Below are 22,112 nucleotides of genomic sequence, written 5' to 3'. Positions count from 1 at the left end.
GTTCCAAAATGTTAGGGAGTATCTTCCTTTGTCAGCTATCAAGTAATCACTGAGATCCCAAACAGTCCTATGTCATTCACTCAAGATGGCACAAGAAATCTCAAGTCCACCAATTCCCTAGTCAGGTTTTCTATAAAAGCCCTCAGAGGCAACCTTGTCGGGACCCTTCTCATTTCTGAGAGCTTTCTCTGTATCTTTGCTTAATAAACTTCTGTTGCTTTACTCATTCTCCTTTGCCCGCGGAATTCATTCTTCGGCTGTGTGAGACAAGAGCCAAGCTCTCCCACTTCAATTCTACCTAAGAAACAGGATAGGAAGAGTAACTTGTATCGTACCTATATATTTCTTCCCAACCCATCTCTTTGCCTCCTCCCATGATGTAACCACCCCTCTACATTTTACTTGCCTTGGATTTCTTGTGTACTTTGATTGCATATGTATAATATATTTAAACAATACATGTTTAATGTGCTTGCTTTGATCTATGCAAAAATGGTATGTTTATACATTTCTGAAAGTTGCTCTTTAAAAACTCATCATCATATTTCTAATTTTTAAAAAAGATTTTATTTTAATTAATCTCTACACCCAATGTGGGGCTCAGACTCACAACCCTGAGATCAAGAGTTGCAAGCTCCATGGATTAAGCCAGCCAGATGTTCCTATATTTTTAATATTCATTCAAATTCCAGGATATACTTTTGTTCTTTTTTTTTTTTTAAGATTTTATTCATTCATTTGAGAGAGTCAGTACACAAGCAGAGGGTAGGGGCAGAGGGAGAGGGAGAAGCAGACTCCTGGCTGAGCAGAGAGCCAGATGCAGGGCTTGATCCCAGGACCCTGGGATCATGACTGGAACTGAAAGCAGACACTTAACCCACTGAGCCACCTATGTGCCCCTGTTCTTCTGTTTTTACCATTGTATTACCTCCTCTTGAGTTATCATATCACAAGACAATTGTTGTCAGTTATCCTTGGATTTCCTCTCTCCCTCCGCCTAGGTTTTTTAATTAAGTTTTTTTTTTTCATGAGAGACACACAGAGAGAGGCAGAGACATAGGCAGAGGGAGAAACAGCCTCCCTGCAGGGAGCCCGATGTGGGACTTGATCCAGGAACCCCAGGTTCATGTCCTGAGCTGAAGGCAGAGGCTTAACCAATGAGCCACCCAGGTGCCCCTCCACCCAGTTTTTTGATACGGCTGTTGCTGCTATGAATATTCTTTTACATGTCCTCTAGTGCTTATGTGTAAGAAGAGTTTTTCCTGGGCACACACCCAGCAGTGGTATTGCTAGGCTGTAAAGTTTATTCAGCTTTGGAGAACAACGCCAAATTGTTTTCCAAAGAAGTTGTAGCAATTAAAAATTACTGGTGAGAGGGTAAAGAATTCTTATCGATCCAGATCCCTCCAACTTTTCTGACTTTTTAATTTTTGCTAGTCTGGTGGGTGTAAAATGGCTTCTCATTGTGGTCTGAACTTTATCTCCCTGATTAGTAAATAGGCTGAGCTTCTTTCCGTGTGCCTATTTACTGTGCTTCCTTTGTAAAATGCCTATTTATGGGTTTCTTGGGTCTCTTTTCCTATCAGGTCATTTGTCTTCTTCTTATTGAGATGTAGGAGTTCCTTATGGGTGCTTATGTATTAAATACGAACATTCTGTCACTTGGATGATTTGTTTTCATTTCTTATATCTTTTGAAGAACAAAATTTATTTTTTTAAAGATTTTATTTATTTATTCATGAGAGACAGAGAGAGAGAGGCAGAGACACAGGCAGAGGGAGAAGCAGGCTCCATGCAGGGAGCCCAACGTGGGACTCGATCCCAGGACTCCAGGATCACACCCTGGGCTGAAGGCAGGCGCTAAACCGCTGAGCCACCCAAGGATCCCCAAGAACAGAATTTCAATATTGAATTTCTCAATCTTCCAGTTTTATGGTTGATTTTTCTTGTGCCTTGCTTAAAGATGCTGTATTTTCTCCAAAAAGTTAAGTTTGCTTTTCATATTTAAATTCAATCATACTGGGATCCCTGGGTGGTGCAGTGGTTTGGCACCTGCCTTTGGCCCAGGGCGCGATCCTGGAGACTCGGGATCGAATCCCACATCGGGCTCCCGGTGCATGGAGCCTGCTTCTCCCTCTGCCTGTGTCTCTGCTTCTCTCTCTCTCTCTCTCTCTCTGTGTGACTATCATAAATAAAAAAAAAAAAATTCAATCATACCAAAAAAATTTTTAAAAAATTCAATCATACCAGTATATTTTCCAACCACAATGGTACAAAATTATAAATCAACAGTAAAACAAAGCTGGAAAATCTACAATGGAAATATTAAATATTTAATATGTAAATATTAAACTACACACTGCTGTGCCAGCAATAGGCCAAATAAGAAATCAAACAGCAAATCAAAGTATGTCTTGGGACACCTGGCTCCATACATGGTGGAACGTGATTCTTGATCTCAGGATTGTAAGTTTGCATCCCATGTTGGGTGTAGAGATTACTTTAAAAAATTAATTAAAAATCTTAAACAGGGGATCCCTGGGTGGCGCAGCGGTTTGGCGCCTGCCTTTGGCCCAGGGCGCGATCCTGGAGACCCGGGATCGAATCCCACATCGGGCTCCCGGTGCATGGAGCCTGCTTCTCCCTCTGCCTGTGTCTCTGCCTCTCTCTCTCTCACTGTGTGCCTACCATAAAAAAAAAAAAAAAATTAAAAAAAATTAAAAAAAAATCTTAAACAAACCCAAAGTACGTCTCACAACAAAAGAAAAAACACAATATTCCATTCACATTTAAATTCTTAATTCATTTTGAATTGATTTTTGTGCTTCTTTGAAGTAGGAATCTATTTTCATCTTTAAAGTATGGATAGCTGGGATGCCTGGGTGGCTCAGCAGTTGGCTCAGGATGTGAACCTAGAGTTCGGGGATCGAGTCCCCTGTTGGGCTCCCTGTATAGAGCCTGCTTTTCCCTCTGCCTGTGTCTCTGCCTCTCTCTGTGTCTCTCATGAATAAATAAATAAAATATTTAAAAATAAAATGTGGATAGCTAATTACCCCATCTCCTTTATTATATAATTCCATCTTTCCCCATTTCTCTGCAATGGCATCTTGGTTGTATATCAAAGTTCCACACTTGCATGAGTCTGTTTCTGGGCTCCTTATTTTTTCTGTCAATCAATTTATCTACTCCTGTGCCAACATGACGTTGTCTTAACTTTTATAACTTTAATTTTTATTTATTTTTTAAAAAGATTTTATTTATTTATTCATGAGAGGCAGAGACACAGGCAGAGGGAGAAGCAGGCTCCATGCAGGGAACCCGATGTGGGACTTGATCCCAGGACTTCAGGATCACGCCCCAAGCCAAAGGCAGGCGCTAAGCCACCCAAGGACCCCCTAATTTTTATTTTTTAAAAAGATTTTATTTATTTATTTATTTGAAAGAGAAAACACAAGCAGGGGGAGGGACAGAGGGAGAAGGAGAAGCAGACTCCCTGCTGAACAAGGAACCCGGTATGGGGCTCAATCCCAGGCCCCTAGGATCATGGTCTGAGCTGAACGCAGATGCTTAACCTACTGAGTCACCCGGGCACCCCAATTTTTATAGCGTTATACTAAATCTTTATACCTGAGAAGGCAAGTCGTTCCTCTCCCCCCTTGCTCATCTTCAGGAGAATCTTGGCTGTTCTTGAGCTTTTGCACTTCCATGTAAGTTTAGTTAGGTTCAGCTGTAGGTTCCATAAAAACCCTGTTGGAGGCAGCCCTGGTGGCAGTGGTTTGGCACTGCCTGCAGCCCGGGGCGTGACCCTGGAGACCTGGGATCGAGTCCCACATCGGGCTCTCTGCATGGAGCCTGCTTCTCCCTCTGCCTGTGTCTCTGCCTCTCTCTCTCAGTGTGTGTGTGTGTGTGTGTGTGTGTGTGTGTCTATGAATAAATAAATAAAACCTTTAAAAAAAAAAACCCTGTTGGGATTTTCATTTGAATTTCATTGAACAATAGCTGATTTAGGAGAGAGTTTAATGTATTGATGAAGTTGAGCCTTTCTATCCATGAACATGTGATGCCTCTCTGTTAAGTCTTCTCTAATATTTTTCAGTAAAGTTTTTTAGTTTTTGCATTGGGGTCTTGCACATCTTTTATTAATTTATTCCAAAATAATCTATAGTGTTTGTTATTATAAATGATGTCTTTTTAAAAGTACATTTTCTATTTGTTTCTAATTTATAGAAATGTAAAAAATTTTTAAAAGTATGTTGATCAAAAAAAAAAAAAAACAAAACAAAAAAAGTATGTTGATCGCTGAGCCACCCAGACATCCTCAATGTGATGATTTGATACACATATGTATTGTAAAATGAATATTACCACAGCATTAGCTAACACCTCCATTGTATCATAGAATTGTCATTTCTTTTTTTTTTTTTAAGATTTTATTTATTCATGAGAGACACAGAGAGAGGGGCAGAGAGACAGGCAGAGGGAGAAGCAGGCTCCCTGCAGGGACCCCGATGTGGGACTCGATCCCAGGTCTCCAGGATCAGGCCCTGGGCTCAAGGCGGTGCTAAACCGCTGAGCCACCCGGGCTGCCCAGAATTGTCATTTCTTGTTTGTGGTGTAATCATTTAAGATATACTCTCTTAGCACTTTAAAATATACAATACAGTATTATTAGCTAAAGTCACTGTGCTGTACTTAATATTCTCAGAAATTATTCATCTTCTACAGTAGTCCCCTCTCATCCATGGAGGATATGTTCCAAGACCCCTCAATGGATGCCTGAAACCACAATAGTATTGAGCTCTATATATACTATGTTTTTTCTTAGGCATACACACTTAAAATAAAATTTATAAATTAGGCACCGTAAAAGATTAACAATAACTAACAATAAAATAGAACAATGATAACAACATACTATAATAAAAGTTATGTGTATGTGGTCTCTCCCTCTAAAAATATCTTATTATACTGTGCTTGCCCTTTTTGTGATGATGTGGGATGATAAAATGCCCACATGATGAGATGAGGTGAGGTGAATGGTGTAGACATTGTGATGTATTGTTAGGTTATTATTGACCTTCTGAGGATATGTCAGAAAGAGGATTATCTTCTGGACTGTGGGTAGCTGAATCGTCAGTAAGCAAAACCGTGGATGGTGGGTGTATGTGTGTGCATGTGTGTGTGTGTGTGAGAGAGAGAGAGAGAGAGAGAGAGAGAGAGAGATATTACTGTACCTGGAAGTGTGTATCCTTTGGCCAACATCTCCCTGTTCCTTTCTCCACAGTTCCTAGTAACCAGCATTCTACTGTTTTTGACTTTAGCTTTTTTAGATCCTACATATAAATGATATACAGTATTTATCTTTCTCTGACTGATTTCACTTAGCATAATGCCCTCAAAGTCCATCTATGTTGTCACAAATGGCAGGATTTCCTTCTTTCCCATGGCTGAATAATACTTCATTGTGTGTGTGTGTGTGTGTGTGTGTGTGTATATATATATATATATATATATATATATATATATATATATATATATATCTCACAGCTTCTTTATCCATTTATCCACTGACAGACACTTAGGTTCTTTCTGTATCTTGACTATTGTGAGTAATGCTGCAATAAATATGTGAGTGCAGATATTGGTAGATGTTCTTTAGCAGATTAAGTTCTCTTTGGCTCCTAGTGTAATATTTTAAAAAATATGAACCGATGGCAAATATTATTAAATGATTTTTTCATGAGTTTCATTTTTTCATGAGATGATCATGAGTTTTCCCTTTGATCTGGTAATGTGGTACATAATGTAGTTTTAAAAACTTTTAGACTGATGTGTTCTTACATACAGAGAAGTATGCAAATCCTAAGTGTATTGCTTACCAAATTCTCAAAAATTGAACACACCCGTATATCTAGTAGCTAGATCAAGAAAAAGAACATTGCTAACACCCTAGAACTTCCTGACCTCTTCCATTTATAAATTCCTTTTTAAAAAGATTTTATGGGGATCCCTGGGTGACTCAGCAGTTTGGCGCCTGCCTTTGGCCCAGGGCGGGATCCTGGAGTCCCACGTCGGGCTCCTGGCATGGAGCCTGCTTCTCTCTTCTCTCTCTGCCTGTGTCTCTGCCTCTCTCTCTCTCTCTCTCTCTCTCTCTGTGTCTATCATAAATAAATAAATAAATCTTTAAAAAATAAAAATAAATAAAAAGATTTTATTTATTTATTCATGAAAGACACACACAGAGAGAGAGAGAGGCAGAGACAGGCAGAGGGAGAAGCAGGCTCCATGCAGGGGGCGGGATGCGGAACTTGATCCCAGGACCCTAGGATCATGTCCTGAGCCAAAGGCAGACACTCAACCGCTGAGCCACCCAGGCATCCCTAGAAGTTCCTTTTTTAAAAAGATTAATTTATTTATTTGAGGGAAAAGGAAAGGGGAGGGGGAGAGAAAGAAATCTTCAAGCAGACACCGCACGGAGCACAGAGCCCACTGGGATCAACCCAAGAACCTGAGCTCATGACTTGAACTGAAACCAAGAGCCAGCTGCTTATCTGACTGAGCCATCAGGTGGCCCCCATTTATACACTTCTGATGTTCAATCACCTTTGCTTTCCTGGGACAAACTGAACTTAGTCCTAGTCTGCTGTCTTATTCTATGTACTGTTGGATTTGGTTTGAGAATGCCTCGTTCAGCAATTTTGCCCCTCTGTTCATGAAGATGACTGGCCTGATAGTTCCCTTTTTTTGTACTTTTGTTGTTGGTCTTATTTCAATTGAAAGTGTAAACCAACCTCGGAATGAGTTGGGGGATATTCCCTCTCTGTTCTATGATGAATTTGTATGATTTTGAGATGACATGTCTTGAAAGTTCTGTGGAACTCACTAATAAAACTTCTCAGCTGGAAATTTGTTTCTCTTGCCTTAAAAGCTTTTCATATGGAAAATTGCAAAGATATGCAAAGAGAGCTTGTATACAAATATGTACAAATGGACTCTAGTTCATAATTCCAGACAGAATGGTATCCTGAACCCATCTCCGGCTCCAAAGTATCAACTTCTGGTAAAGTTTGCTGTATCTATCTCCCTTCTACTCCTCCACCCACTGGATTCAACATTAGAAATCATAGAATATTGTTGGGAAATATTTTGTGTGTACTTCTTCTTTTGTGTGTGTGTGTGTGTGTGTGTGTGTGTGTACTTCTAAAACATGAGGCCCTACCCCCCAATTACAAAAAATCAAACCTAGAGAAAAGTTGCAAGACTATTAGAGGGAACTCCCATATACATTTCATGCTTATTTACCAATGCGGCACTTGTATTCTAGCTGTACAGATGTAAATATATGCTGGTGGATGCATACATTTTCATTATATATATACACATATATATGTAATTTTTTGATGAATCACATGAAAGTTACATACATCCTAATACTTAATCCTAACTACTTCAGCCTGTAACTCATCAGAACCAGGATTTCCTCCTATATATCCACAGTACTCAAGCTCACCAATTTGATATTAATTAAATAATATAATCTACTGTGATGTCTATATTAGCTTCCTACTACTGCTGTAACAAACCACCACCACCAACCACCACCAGCAAAGCTCAAAAGCGACAGACATTTGTTATCTTACATTTTGGAAGGTCACAAGTCCAATATGGGTTTTACTGGGCTAAAATAAAGATATTGGTGGGCCACATTTCTTTCTGGAGGTTCTAGGGATGGATCTATTTTCTTGCTTTTTCCAGTTTCTGGAGTCTCCTGATTTTCCTTCACTTGTGGTCTCTTGATTTGGGCTGGGGTCATGATGTCAGGGTCCTGAGGTCAAACCCTGCCCTGGGTGTGCTCCCTGCTCAGTAGGGAGTCTGCTTGAGGATTCTCTCCTTCCCTCTCTCTCTGCCACTCCCCCTTTCCAGGAGTAATCTCTCTCTCAAATATATAAATCTGAAAAAAAAAGAAAGAATCTCAAATTGGTGCCACTGGAAACTAGAAGAAAGAAAAAGAATGGACTGAAAAAAGTGTCTGAAAAAATAATGATCCAACAAACTGAGTGAACCCCGAACATAAGGATCGCAAGACACATAAAAAACTTCTTAAAACTAAAGACAAAAGAAAATCTTGAAAAACAGTCAAAGAAACAACCCATTGCATGTTAAGGAACACTGATTCAAGTGACAGTAGGTTTTGTATCTGACAGCATGGAAACCAGCCTGTTTTCGAGTGGAGGACAAATCCTGTCACTGGCAAAATGATCCTCAGGAGTAAAGGAGAAATAAGGAAATTTTCTGATGAAGGAAGAATATGAAAATTTGTTGCCAGCTGACCTGCTACTAAAAAATAGCCAAAGGAAAAGATGTCCAGTTCATTGTTCTCTGTTGTTTATGTTTGGCATCCTATCTAAAAGCTAATGAAATTTACTTGGTTTTGAAGTAAACTCTACCCTCAATGTGGGGCTCAAACTCAAGATCCTGAGATCAAGAGTCACATGCAACACACACAGAGGGAGTCAGATGCCCCAACCAAATTTATTTTTAAAAGATTTTATTTATTTGAGAGAGAGGGTGAGAGAGCAGAAGCAGGGGGAGTAGCAGAGGAAGAGAGAGAAGCAGGCTCCCTGCTGAGCAGGGGATCAGATGGGGGGCTTGATCCCAGGGGATCTCAATCCCAGTGGGGGCTGGATCCTAACCCTGGGATCATGACCCCACCAAGGCAGACACTTAATGGACTTAGCCACCCAGTGCTCTGCCCCTAACCAAATTTAAAATAAATGAAACCAGAGTATATTCTCTGAAAACAGTAATCAACTAAAAGAAAGACAACAGAAAAATCCCTAAAACATTTTGAAAGTAAGCTACATATATGTAAATAAATGATGGGTCAAAAAGGAAGTCTCTGAGGACAATTTTAAAATATACAGAATTAAATATACTAAAACTAGAATTTCACCATTTGTGGGATGCAGCTTATGCTGTGCTGAGAGGGGAATTTATACCCTGAAATGCTTACATTACAAAAGAGGAAATATCTCAAATCAATAATCTCATGTCCTACCACAAGAACAAGGAAAATAAGAGCAAAGTGAACCCAACTGAAAGCATAAAGAAAGAAATCATAAAGAGAAGAGCACCCAGGTGACCCTTATGTCAGACACTGAGTGGACAGAATGAACCTGAGCCCTATAGAAGGGCAGGGCTGGGTCTGTAGAACCAGAATTGGTTCTGTGGGTGGGATGTAGATGCGAAAGAGGAAGATGGGGTGGCTGTGAGGGCCCTAGTCTTTTCTCTCCCTCTGAGGGGTCACAGGCAGATGCAGGAAGCCTAATATGTTGCCTTCTACCCTGGGAGATCTGCCCTTGGGTGGAACATTTGCTCTGCCGGGAAGGGCAGGCAGAGGGCAAAGGACTCTGACACCAGGCACAGGGCTCATCTAGGAGGAGCTGTGAAATGAGCCCAGGATTCTGCTCAGCCCTGCTGCCTGGGGAGCTCAGCTAGGGCTTGGGAAACAGGATACTGTGTTCAGGGGGGCTGGGTGATGGGTGTGTTTCCAAGGTCAGGCGTCAAGGGTCAGTAGTTAATCACGAAACATTCCTGCATTACTGTAGGCAAGGGAATGAGTGGCCTGACCCTCAGGGGCCAGGAGGTTCCTCAAAGGCTTGAGCAGACTCCTGGCCTCCCCATGGACACCCCCTGGGTGCAGCAATCAGCCAAGCAGGGAGCTGGAATGGATGTGCCAGCAAGTAACATCCACACATGTGATAAGGGTTTAGGATTGAGAGATGAGAGCAGAATCGGGTTGTCCCATGAGAATGCTACTTCTGCCTCACTGCACTCTCTTCTGTAGAGCAGAAATGGGCAGCCTCTCCAGCAGTCCCTCATTGCTCCTCCCTGTTCAAGTCCTGGGAGGAGCAGGGCTGAGACGCTGTCCGTGGTGCTGAGGACCCCCAGGCTTTCCCAGGGCTTGGCGCCTTGATCTTCTAGCTGTATCCCCTTTCTTCCATTCTTTTTTTTTTTTAATTTTTTTCCCCTTTCTTCCATTCTTAACAAGGAGCATTACTGACGAGGAAGAAGTGGAGAGGGCTGCAGGGAGTGTGGACTGGCCCCTGTCTCCATCACTCAGAGCAGTGAGGGTGCTGTGGCCATCACTGCAGGAAGTGACTCCACAGTCAGATGACCAAGCCCACGTGCCCATCAGCAGTTTGTAGTGAAGGATGATGATGAACATGAGTATCCTTAAGGCTTAGCGCTGATTCTGAGGCTCAGGCGGCGGCTCCTGACTCCACCTAGAGTTTGGGGTCTCAGGAGAGTCCTGGAAAGGAGGGTTCTAGGGTGAAACTAAGAAGCCACTTCTGCTTTGTGGTTGATTTGGCAACAAATGTTTGTGTCCTGGTGTTGTAATTCTTATAAAACAGGAAGAGGCTTCTGAGTCCCTGTAACCTTCTGAGAACATATCTCAGTGACTTGAGGTTCTAGGCCCACCTGGCTGTTCTGTGGGATCCTGGATGTGTGTCAGGTTTCTGCCCCAGGCCCCTTCTCTCTCTTACTACCCTATGTTCTCCTTTGTTCTGCTCTTTCTTTCTTAGATTTTTACTTATTTATTTATTCATGAGAAACACACAGAGAGAGGCAGAGACACAGACAGAGGGAGAATCAGGCTCCTCCCAGGGAGCCTGATGTGGGACTCGATCCCTATACCTGGGGATCATGCCCTAAGCCAAAGGCAGACACTCAACTGCTGAGCCACCCAGGCATCCCTGTTCTGCTCTTTCTTAACCTGAGAACACAGCAAGGGGCAGACTGGGGGCAGATCTTTTGCCCTCTATGGCTTCAGAACCAGAATATTCATTGCCCATACTTACCTGCTAGATAGGAACCTCTATCATGGGGCTGGGCAGGGAGTCCTAAACAGAAGAGAATGGGTGTTGGTAGCAGAGAAGGAGGGTCATTTCTCTACAGGAGTGAGCAGATCTGCCTCTTGAACACCCTTCTCCAAGCCTATTGACCCATGCCCCTGTCCCAGACCATTCTCCACTGCACTCCCTGCCTCATTCCTGTTACCCCAGGACCCCTGGCTGATGCTCCCAGTGCCCGCTCTGTCCCTGGGTGGACTCCAGGGTTCACCTTTGGCCAACTCAGGGGAGCAGGGAATACTCAGTGCATGGTGGGGTGTGGTCCTGCCTCTGAAGCAGGTCCACTCCTGGCCAAAATAAGGACTGTCTTGTCCTGGCTAGTCTGGGGAAAGCACGGAGCATGCTGTGTTGCTGAATTGGATGGTGACCCTGCACAGCTTGGACCCCTGTGGAAACAGTGGGAGAGGGGGTGGGCTTACTGGGGATGTGGAACTGTTGGCTGGACCATGGCCTGGAAGCAGAGACAGAAGTTAGTACCCAGGGTTGTGAGGAATCTTGGCCCCACCTTCCCAGTCAGGGACACGTCTTTAGCTCTCAGAGAACCAGGGAAGAATGATCACCTCCCAGGAAGAGACCCACTGGCTATTTTATGGTCCAGTGAGGGCCCGGTGCTGATATATGATCTAGATTCCACAGGTCAGGGAATATGACCAGCGGAGGTCTCCTGTGCTGAAGCCCAGAGAAAGGGTCAGAGGCTCCAGAGAGGGTGACTGGCAGAGTGGACACCGTGGGAGGACTTTAGGGCTTCCAGTCCCACCCAGACTGAAGAGCTACTCACAGGGGGTAGATGCTGGGCGCCAGAGGTACCTGAGATCATCCCAGATACTGGCCCTATGAGAGATCATCCTTATTGATGTGGGGTGCAGGGTGAGGTCACATCATTGGTGCTGGAACAGGGGATAAAGAGGATCCTCATTCAGGCAGCAGTTAGAGAATGCCTCTCTCCACCACTGCTGTTAGGAGAGCAAGGGCCTAGAATAGGGGATAAGGAAAGGCCTTTGGAACATGTCTGTCCTGGACCCAGAGACGAAGCCCCACAGGCTGACAGTACCTAGGAGAAAGTGTCCTGAAAAGGTCTGGAGGACTCAGGAAAGTAATCAAGCGTGAAGGTTTGACTGAGTGAAAGGGTCAAGGCTGCAGCTGCAATTGCAGAACACGTGGGGAGGCCTGGGGATGCTGAATGTAGGGCTCCTGTGTGCCCAGACCATTACCCCCTCAGGCCAGAACAAAGTTGGAGGACTCCTACTTTCTTTTTTTTTTTTTTAAGATTTTATTTATTCATGAGAGACACAGAGAGGCAGAGACATAGGCAGAGAGAGAAGCAGGCTTCCTGCAGGGACTCAATCCCAAGACCCCAGGATCACAACCTGAGCCAAAGGCAGATGACAACCACTGAGCCACCCAGGTGTCCCTCCAATGATTTTCAATAAGACTGTCATGACTATTCAATGGAGAAAAAAATCTATTCAATAAATGGTGTTAGGAACACTGGATATGCATGAAAAGGAATGAAGTAGGACCTGACTTACACCATGTACAGAAATTAACTTAAAATGATCAAACATTTAGAGTCCAAACTATAAAAGTCTTAGACGAAAACATAAAGCAAAACTTATTGAAACTGGATTTCCCAATGATTTGTTAGGTATGACACCCAAAGCAAAGACAGCAACAACAACAACAACAAAAACGAATGAATTGGAAAGCATCAACATGGAAAACTTCTGTGCATGAAAACGCAATTAGCAGAGTGATAGCACTAGTTATGGAATGAACAGGATATAGGGATGAAATATACAGTATAGGAAATACAATCAATGTATTTTAGTGGGGCTGCACGGTGACAGATGGGAGTTACACTGTGTGGAATATAGCAGAACCTATAGAGTTGTTCAATCACTATGTTGTACACCTGAAACTAATGAACTAATGTCACATTGTCAATTAAGTTCACTAAAAATAATAAATAAGTAAAAGTGAGGCAATGCAAGGATTGGAAAATATTTGCAAATCATATCTGGAATGAGATTAATACCCAGAAAATATAAAGTGCTTCTGCAATTCAACAACAACTAAAAGCAACCTGATCTGAGGACCCTGCTTTCTTCCCCCAACTGCAAGTCTCATGTTATGCATGGGGCTACCTGGAGGTGAGAACTCCACTCCCCACATTCTAGGCTGGACCCAAGGGGCCATGAGACATCAGAGACTTTGGGGAGGAAGCGCCTGCAGATATATAATGGGAGACTCCAGGGACAGATTTGGGTTTTGGTTGCAAATGGGAAAGAACTTCTAGGCTCTTTTCTGAAAGGCAGTCAGACCTTCACCCCCGTGCTCACTGCAGATGCTCCAGGGATGCACTTACCAGAGACTGTGATAGTCTTGACTGTGGTCTTATTGAGGCAAGTGCCATTGTTATAGACCAGGCAGGTTTAGGATCCGCTGTCATTTGCAGTGATGTTGGGGATAAAGAGCTCCTGTGTGGATGGCTGGGGCCTCCCATTGATAAGCCAAGAATACTGTGCAGGTGGGTTAGAGGCTGTGCGGCAGGAGAGACTGAGGTTTGCCCCTAGATGGTAAGAGGAGTCTGAGGGGGAAATGGTGGGTGTGTCCAGGCCATTTGGAGCAAACAGAATAAAGCCACAGGTGATGTAATCCCAGGGAAGGGGAAGCTCCCTGTCTGTATAAGGACCATAGTGTCCCTCTGCTGGATCCAACCTTGTTTTCAAATGTCCCAATCAGAAGCTCCCTGTGTTCACTGAGCCTGGGTCTGAGACATGAAGCTGTTTCCCCTCCCAGGCTGTTGACCCTCCCTGAGAGGAGCAGCCTACTGCCTCTGAGTCTTGGTTAGTCTGGGCCTGCCCAAGTTTGCTGGAGACAGGAAGCCGTGGCCAGGCTGGAGGTCCAGCTGAGGGTCATGGACGTGGGCCCCAGAAGGATGGACGTGGCTTGGCCTTTGGCTGTGTGGACTTGAGCTGGCAGCCTGGACCAGGTAGGAATGGAAGTTACTCACAGAGCACATCATCACTACGATCAGCACTCACTGGGTTCCGAGTTTCACACTCATAGGATCCTGTGTCATTCCTTGTGACACCATGTACAGTGAGAGTCCTGTTGTTCAGGGACAGCTCCAGCCTGGGACTGTCCGGGAGGCTCTTACTGTTTACTGACCACAGGCCGCTTGTGCTCTGAGTCTGAGCTTCACACATTAACACTACAGAATCCGCATTCTCCACGGGGCTGGAGTTGTTGCTTGTGATGCTGGGTTTGTGTAACTCCACTGTGCAGACAACAGAGAGAATATTGCCCTGTGTGGTACCTGTGATTCTTCTGCAGGAATGTTTTTCTTTCTTTCTTTTTTTTTTTTTTTTTAAGATTTTATGTATTTATTTGAGTGAGAGACACACAGAGAGAGAGAGAGCAAGCAGGGGGAGAGGGAAAAGCAGGCTTCCCACTTAGTGAGGAGTGCCACCCAGGGCTCAAACCCGGGACCATGGCGTCATGAGCTGAAAGCAGACTCTTTTTTTTTTTTTTTAAAGATTTTATTTACTCATGAGAGACACACACACACACACACAGAGGCAGACACAGGCAGAGGGAGAAGCAGGCTCCATGCAGGGAGCCTGAAGTGGGACTTGATCCCGGCTCTCCAGGGTCACGCCCTGGGCTGAAGGTGGCGCTAAACCATTGAGCCACCCAGGCTGCCCTGAAAGCACTTTTAAGCAACAAAGGCCTCAGGTACCCCTTCCACAGGCAACTTGAATCAGAGTTGGCTTCTCTCAGCTCTCAGCCAAACTTAGTCCTTAAAAGAATAAGACATCTGTGTATCTCAACGCATGAGGATCTGAGATCTCAGAAAAAGTAAACACCTGCTGTGTGCCTGAAAGCATAGGCCCTCTCGAATGTGGGTTATAGGGCAGCATTTAGTCAGGGAAGACACAGGATAAAGTCACAGGAAGCCCTGGACCTCTCCTGGTTCATCAGACATAACAGCCTGCCCTGGAGATGGGGTTCTGAGCAGAAATGACACCCAGGTCCACCAGGAACAAGCCCAGAGGTCAGTTCACTTCTCAGCGCCCCCCCCCAACGGCCTGGAGACGTAGCACCCCCTGGCTATTTGATAACGAGTGACATGAGGCAGTGACCCCTTACATGGCAGAGCCAAGTCCAACCACTAAGCAAAGAGCCAGAGGATGAGCAGGAAGCAGGGGTGGTGAGCGATGAATGATCCATCATCTCTTCAGAGAGGGGTCCTGGGTGCAGGATCCTAGGAGGTCTGGCCACACAGGCTCCCTGCCCTCCAGCGGGAGAGAATCCCCCACCATCCACTCCTTCCCTCCTAAGCAAAAGCAACTGAGTCTGCTACTTGTGGACCGTGTGCTGGTTTCAGGTGCAGAGTCGGGAGGGGAAGGCAAGTCCCATCCCTTACACCCCAGTGGGAGCCACAGCAACACATCAGGAAACAATCCGATTTCTTTTTTTTTTAAGATTTTATTTATTTATTCATGAGAGACACAGAGAGAGAGAAGGAGGCAGAGACACAGGCAGAGGGAGAAGCAGGCTCCATGCAGGGAGCCCAACGCGGGACTTGATCCCCGGTCTCCAGGATCACACTCTGGGCTGCAGGCGGCACTAAACCGCTGCGCCACCAGGGCTGCCCAACAATCCGATTTCAAGTCCAGCCCAGGCAGGTGAGGATGAGCCCCCTGGGGTGGGGGGCAGGAGCATTCTCCCTCTGATTGCTGAGGCAGGTCATTCTGGTGTCAACTGGAGTGAGCCTCCATTTGGTCTCACTGCCCAGACCAGCATCCCTCTCACTGACGGAGGAGATGATGGGGCTGGGTCTGCAGAGAGAACTTGGGTGACTGATGTGCTGCTCATCAGTCTGCGTGACCCCGATTCAGTGACTGTTTCTTCCTGCGCCTCAGTCTCTCCTGATTGCATAGGAATAATGGTAGATGATGTCTACTTGCCAGACCTGAGAATTAACCTTTAAACATCCTGAAATACCTGATCTAAATTTTGTCCATAGCAGCTGGTCAATCAAATGGCCTCTGTTCCTGCTCACCCCACAGGAGAGGGCTCCCTGGGCCTGAATCTGGGGGGAGGAGGAGCTGCCAGGAGCATCTCACTGCTCTGTTGTTCCCTGGGGAGCTGCCTTTCCTCTGGAGACCCCAAGTCCCCCACAGCAGTTGGCCAATGGACTGGGGACCTGTTAGGTGTGTGCTGTCCATGTTGAGCCTCAGGTGAAGGCCCAGGCCCTGCCACTCCCCTCATGTGGGCTCTTGAGACTGAGTCCTGGCTGGTCACCAGCTCGGGCTGCCAGGAATTCCTTGCCGCCAGTCAGCTCTGCTCAGGAACCCCAACCCCATCCTGGTACAGACTCCTCAGGTCACCAAAATCAGGGGCTCCAAGACAGTGGTCTCGGTAGGGGCTTTCTGGGCTGGAGTCTGGTGAGGGTCCCAGGGGCCCCTCAGGCGTGGCCCTGACCTAGTCTTGCAGGGTCTTTGTCAGATGATCACAGAGTCTGGATTCCAGGAAAGGAATTCGTATCTCAGGAAGTTTGTCTCCAGTGTGTGGGTCCCCCACGAAATGCTTGAATCCCTATACGGGCCATAATGCAGAGAGGGATGGAGGCCCAGTGCAGGCCTGTGAATCCTGTGTGTGTGAAGTAGAATTCCCCCCACCCGACACCAGAGGTGAGAGAGCAATTACTCACAGAATATGCAGAGCTGTCCAGGTACTTGTTCAATTTGAAAATTTCTCTTTGTGATTTGTAGGATGTAGGATCCTGTGTCTTTCAGGGTGATGTTCTGGAACAGCAGGGATCCACTGGGGTATATTATCTCTCTGCCACTGTGTGCAGGCCCCGGGGTAATTACTCCTGTGTCTACTACATATAATACAATTTGATGGACAGGTGCTACAATTTCCCCTCTGAACCAGGCAAGGCCTGCTGTATCCCCAGGCAGATTGTGGACCCGCAGAAGAGCATCCTTCCCTTCAGCAGCATTGGGAGGCACCGACTCCACAGTGACTTGGGCAGTGGTGGGCGGGTTCCAGAAAGTTAAGAGAGACTAGGAGGGAAGAGAGGGGATGGATCAGTGTTTGGACGTATGTGTTGGGATGGAGAGCTGGGGCCCTGGAGATGGAGCAGGTCCTAATCTCCCAGCCTCGGAGTATGTGTGGGAGGGGGCATGTGTATCTGGGTGTCTGTGTGTGTCTCCTGCTGCTTATGGTCACCAGCATGACCATGTTATTCTAGGCCCTCTGAACTCAATTTCCTGTTTCCAAAGCTCTCCATAAATTGTTTGTGACTCACTCTGTCAGTGCCTCCAGATACCCACTCACACTCAGGGGGTCCCTGGTAGAGGCCTGCCCTGACTGGCTCCTCTGAGGACCTTCTGTCCTCAAGTTCTAACTTTTCCCTGCTCTGTTTCCTACTTGGGGTTGTCATTACGTGACATGACATTTTAGATGTCTCTGCGGGTCTGTCTTCACCCTGGGTGTGGTTTCCGTCAGGTTGCAAAACTGAGTCCCGGTGAGGAGGCCCTTGGGACACAGCCCCTCACCCCCACCTGCAGATCCCGAGGCCGTCCCGCCGCTGAGCCGGCTCCCCCGCCCCGCCCGCCGCCCCGTCCCCTGCGGAGCCCCGTCCCCCCCCCCCCCCCCCCCCCCCCCCGGCCCCAGGCCGCCGCTCCCCCGACCTCCCGCCCCTCCCAGGGGATCGGCCCCTCACCTGCCAGCAGGAGCTCCCGCCAGGGGCCGCGCCCTGCTCGGGGAGAGGCCGAGGGGGGCTCCATGGTGCCCGCTGCCCGCTCCGTCCGGCCCGGGGGAGAGCAGCTGCCGCCGCGCAGACGCTCGGGCCCCGCGGTCCCGCCCGGCAGCTCCGCGTCCTTCCCCCTCCGCGCGGGGCCGCCTCTGGGGGCGGGGCCGGGTCACGTGGGCCGGGCGGGGGCTCGCCGGACCCCCCCCCCCGACGGCAGGTCCCGGGTTCCCATCCTCTGTCCCCGAGGGTCCCCGCAGCTGCTGAGGCCTCTCGGTCTTCCGCTGGGATTTCCCGGCAGACGCGAGCGCGCACCCGGCCTGCTCGGCACGAGCACGAGCCCGGGGCGTCGGGTCCGGGGCGCGCCCCGCAGCTCGGGGGCGAGGTGCAGGGTCCGCGCCCCCACAGCCCTCCCTCCTGGCCCTGGGGCTTCCCCCTGCAGAGCGGGAGCCCGGGGCCGCCTCCAGAGCGCCTGTCCCGGGACGTCACCCCCACCGGGCCTGGGGATCACCTGGGAACGTCATCAAGCCTGCGGAGGCCCAGGTGACCCCTGCACAGGCGGCTTTAGCAGATGCGCAGCCAGGCTGAGACCCCGGGACGTGGCGCCGGGGCCGCCTCTGCTCTGTGCCCACGGAGGGAGGGTCCGCAGATCCTGTGGAAAAGCAGATCTGACTCCGCAGGTGTGGTGTGGGCCCCGGAGCCTGCATCTAACCAGCTCCCAGGGGACGCGGATGCTCCTGGCCCCGGGGAGCTGGCTTTGAAGAGCCGGGCTGAGGGGGACCCGGTTCCCTGAGAGGGTGACCCTTGTCCCTTCCCTCAGTGGCCTGTGCTGTGTCCTGGCCTTGAGTCTGTGGGCACCACACACACAGCCCAGGGTCCCCAGATCCAGGGGATCGTTTCCCTTGGTAACAGAGAAGCCCAGCCGGGCACGGGTCAACCCAGTGATCTCACCTGCTCTGGGGAGGATGGACTTCCTCCTGGCAGCAAGGTCACCGAGAGGACTCTGGGGTGAGAAAGGGGCAGGCTGGGTGATGACTGGTGAGGATCCAGTGTCCATCCCTGGGTATCACCAGCTTGACCTCTGCTTCCAAGGGCAGAGACTCAGGACCAGGTGTCTGAGGAGCTCACTTCCCAGGTGTGAATAGGACTTCCTGCGTGCCCTGGGAAGTGAGGAGGTGGTGGGAGGTCAGGTGGCTGGGATATCTGGTCCCCAAGGGAAGGTTTGAGAAGACCCTCCCTCTCAGGGTCTCTTGGCTGAACTGTGGCTCAACCTTGGCTGGTGCCAGGTAAAAAGTGGGGCGGCATAGGGACCCCTTACGGGTCACCCTAGAAGCACCCTAGACAGAGCGACAGGACAGAACAGACCCCCGGAGGGACCAAAGGGGCTGTTTGAGAAAGGGATGGAATTGAGGCTCCTTCTCTTTAGCTAAGGCCAGCGGTAGGTTTGGTGTCCTGGGTGTTGTCTGAGTGTCCCTATGTCGCCCCCCTGGAGGCACTGCCAGGGGCTGCATCCGCGATGCTGATCAGGCTCCCAAGGATGTGGGTGGCCCTGAGCCCTGGGCAGAGGTGAGGACTGGTCAGCCCGGGGCCTGGTCCCTGTGGGTCCTAGACTGCCTGAGTCCACCCCAGGGCAGGGTGAGCCAGGGGAGAGGACAGGCACTGTCCAGAAGATTCCTGATTCCACCCCGGGATGTGCTCCCTCAGAGGAGCTCTCTGTCCTCAACAGTTCAAGGAATGACGGAGTAGGCATCTCTTAAGACTTTGGAGGAGACGCACGTGCCTGGGGGTCTGGACACCAAATGCCCTGTGTCCCCATCACAGCCCAGGGGTGGGGGCACTGCCTCCAAGTCATCTGTGTCCCTGTCTGTCCTCTGCTCTAGGTGTCCCCACAGGAACCAGGAGCTGGAGCGGCTCCACCCAGACTCAGCTGAGGGATCCCAGGGCTGCCTCTGGAAAGGGGAGGAGACCCTCAGCCCCTTGGAAACAAAGGCGGATCTTGGGTTCTCCTGTCCCACCTGCAAGGAAATGTCCCCTGGTTCCCCAGGCCTCCATGGGCTGCTGAGAAATCATCAGGGAGACACAGCAGGGGTCTCCACAGACCAGGGGCCCTCAGGATGAGGAGCCTGGGAGGCAGGAGGACTGTGCGTGGGTGAGACTGAGGTGGGTCAGAGCCTGCTGGGCTGTGGGGCCCTGAGCAAGGCTGTTGGCTACAGAGCGGCTCTGCCGCCCTCTGCTGGACAAGGAGGGAAGGAGGGAAGACAGTCCAGCCCTGCAGTTGGCTGTTTTTAGAAATTTGTACTTAAGTAATATTTCATATATGTATATATAATTTTAACAACTTTATTGAGATATAGTGGACATATAGGACATATCTGGGAGTTCAAGTCTGCCTTTGGCTCAGGTGATGATCTCCTGGTCCTGGATGGAGCCCCAAGTGGGTTCGCTGATGAGTGTGGATTAGGCTTCCTCCTTTATCCCTCCCCCTTGGTCCTGCTATCTCTCCCCAATAAAGAAATTAAAAGGAAACTCAACCTATGTAAAGTAAACGGTTTATTAAGTTTTCCCGTGTGCGTGCACCACAGACATCACTCCTACGTGAAGATAGTGAATATGTCCCTTCCTCTCAAAAATCTCCTCATGTCCTCTCTATTCTTTTGCTTTGGCCCCTCTTAACGTTCCTTCCCCTTGTTCACATGAAACCTTACATTTGTTTGTTGTTATACATTAGTTTACAGTTTTTAGAATTTTGAATAGGTGAATAATACAAAACGATTTGGGGCCGGGGTTGTGTTCTTTACTCAGCATAGTTTTTAAAAATTAACCATTTGGTACATTTAGTGCATGGATGCACAGTTTTATTCTTTTTAATCTCTTATTTGTATTTCACTGGAAGGATTCAGAAAGGTATTTTTTAAAATTCATTCACTCATTTATGGACATTTACGTTGTTTCCACCTCTGGGCTATTACAAGTAGACCTGCCAGGAACTTTGGTGTGGAGTCCTCGAAATGGGCGTCTGCTCTCATATCTCTTGGGGGGAGGTGCACCCAGGAGGGCAGTGAGGGGATCACTGAGGAGGTACAGGTTTAAAGAGTTGAAGAACGTGCTACATTGTTTCACAGTGTATTGTAATTTTACTTTCTCACTAGCAATGTATGAGAGTGCTGGTAGCCCCCATCCTCAACAACACTAATTCTGGACAGTCTTTTACATTTTCTGGCCAGCCTGTTGTATGAGAAGTGGCATCTCAGGGTGCTGTTTGCTTTGGTTTCAACTGTGAAAACATTTATCATTGTCTATTACCTTACTTTTACTTTATTAACAGTTCATATGAGATCTATCCACTTCATAGTGTTCCATAATATATATATTATATATATATATAATATAATAATACTGGTACCTGACAGAGAACTGGTTATGAATAATAATATATAATAATATAATATATATAATATTATAAGACTTTGGATATTTATTTTTATTTTATTTATTTTATTTATTTATTTATTTATGATAGTCACACACAGAGAGAGAGAGAGAGGCAGAGACACAGGCAGAGGGAGAAGCAGGCTCCATGCACCGGGAGCCTGACGTGGGATTCGATCCCGGGTCTCTAGGATCGCTCCCTGGGCCAAAGGCAGGCGCCAAACCGCTGCGCCACCCAGGGATCCCAAGACTTTGGATATTATATATATATAATATATATTATAATATATCTATATAATATTATAAGACTTTGGATATATATATATAATATAATAATACTGGTACCTGACAGAGAACTGGTTATGATAATAATATATATAATAATATAATATATATAATATTATATATAATATAATATACATATATTATATATATATATTATGGAACACTATGAAGTGGATAGATCTCATATTAACTGTTAATATATATATTAATATATATAATATATATATAATATGTACATATTACATCTGTACATATATATTGTACATAATATGTACATATTACATATGTACATAATATATATAATATAATATATAATATATATTAACTTATAATATAATATAATTATATTATTATATATAATTATATATAATATAATAATATAATATAATATAATATATATTAACTTATAATATATATATATAATATGTACATATTACATCTCCCTCAACCATTCATGTGCAATGGACATTTAGGTGTTTCCATAGCTGGGCTGTTGAGAATAGTGCTGTAATGAGCACTGGTGTGCTCAAATCTCCTCGAGATCTTGCTTTCAATTCTTTTGAAGAATTATCTAGAAGTGGGGTTGCTGGATCATATTGTAGTTCTATGTTTAATATCTTGAGGAAACTCCATACAGTTTTCCAGAGTACCAGCCAGCATCCCCACCAACAGTGTACAAGGGTTCCCCTTTTTCTGCATCCTCACCATCAGTTGTTGTT

At 46.7% G+C, this 22,112-nt stretch overlaps 1 protein-coding gene across 1 annotated transcript; it reads right to left on the bottom strand.

Moving 5' to 3' along the window:
* Positions 1 to 15,396: 15,396 nt before the first annotated feature.
* On the bottom strand, positions 15,397 to 18,736 carry LOC140597740 (uncharacterized). Its single transcript, XM_072747112.1, has 4 exons — positions 18,631 to 18,736; positions 17,653 to 18,179; positions 16,633 to 16,990; positions 15,397 to 16,517 (listed from the first exon to the last, which is right to left on the bottom strand). Exons 1-4 carry the CDS (start codon positions 18,734 to 18,736, stop codon positions 16,468 to 16,470), a joined length of 1,041 nt encoding a protein of 346 aa, XP_072603213.1. The 3' UTR covers positions 15,397 to 16,467.
* Between the last annotated feature and the right edge of the window lie 3,376 nt (positions 18,737 to 22,112).

This window comes from Vulpes vulpes, chromosome 1, assembly GCF_048418805.1.
Source record: "Vulpes vulpes isolate BD-2025 chromosome 1, VulVul3, whole genome shotgun sequence".
Lineage (NCBI taxonomy): Eukaryota > Metazoa > Chordata > Mammalia > Carnivora > Canidae > Vulpes > Vulpes vulpes.
The sequence above is the reverse complement of the archived record's forward strand: the minus strand, read 5'-3'. Positions and strand labels throughout refer to the sequence as shown.

Bases quoted from the DNA above. Each gene is read 5' to 3' on its own strand.
- LOC140597740 (XM_072747112.1), bottom strand. From the start codon at position 18,736: ATGGACACTGGATCCTCACCAGTCATCACCCAGCCTGCCCCTTTCTCA. The intron at 18,180-18,630 runs GTGAGATCACTG...GGTGATCCCCAG, and splicing joins GTCCATCCTCCCCAGAGCAG to GCCCGGTGGGGGTGACGTCC. The intron at 16,518-16,632 runs GTGAGTAATTGC...TGGCCCGTATAG, and splicing joins TGGACAGCTCTGCATATTCT to GGATTCAAGCATTTCGTGGG.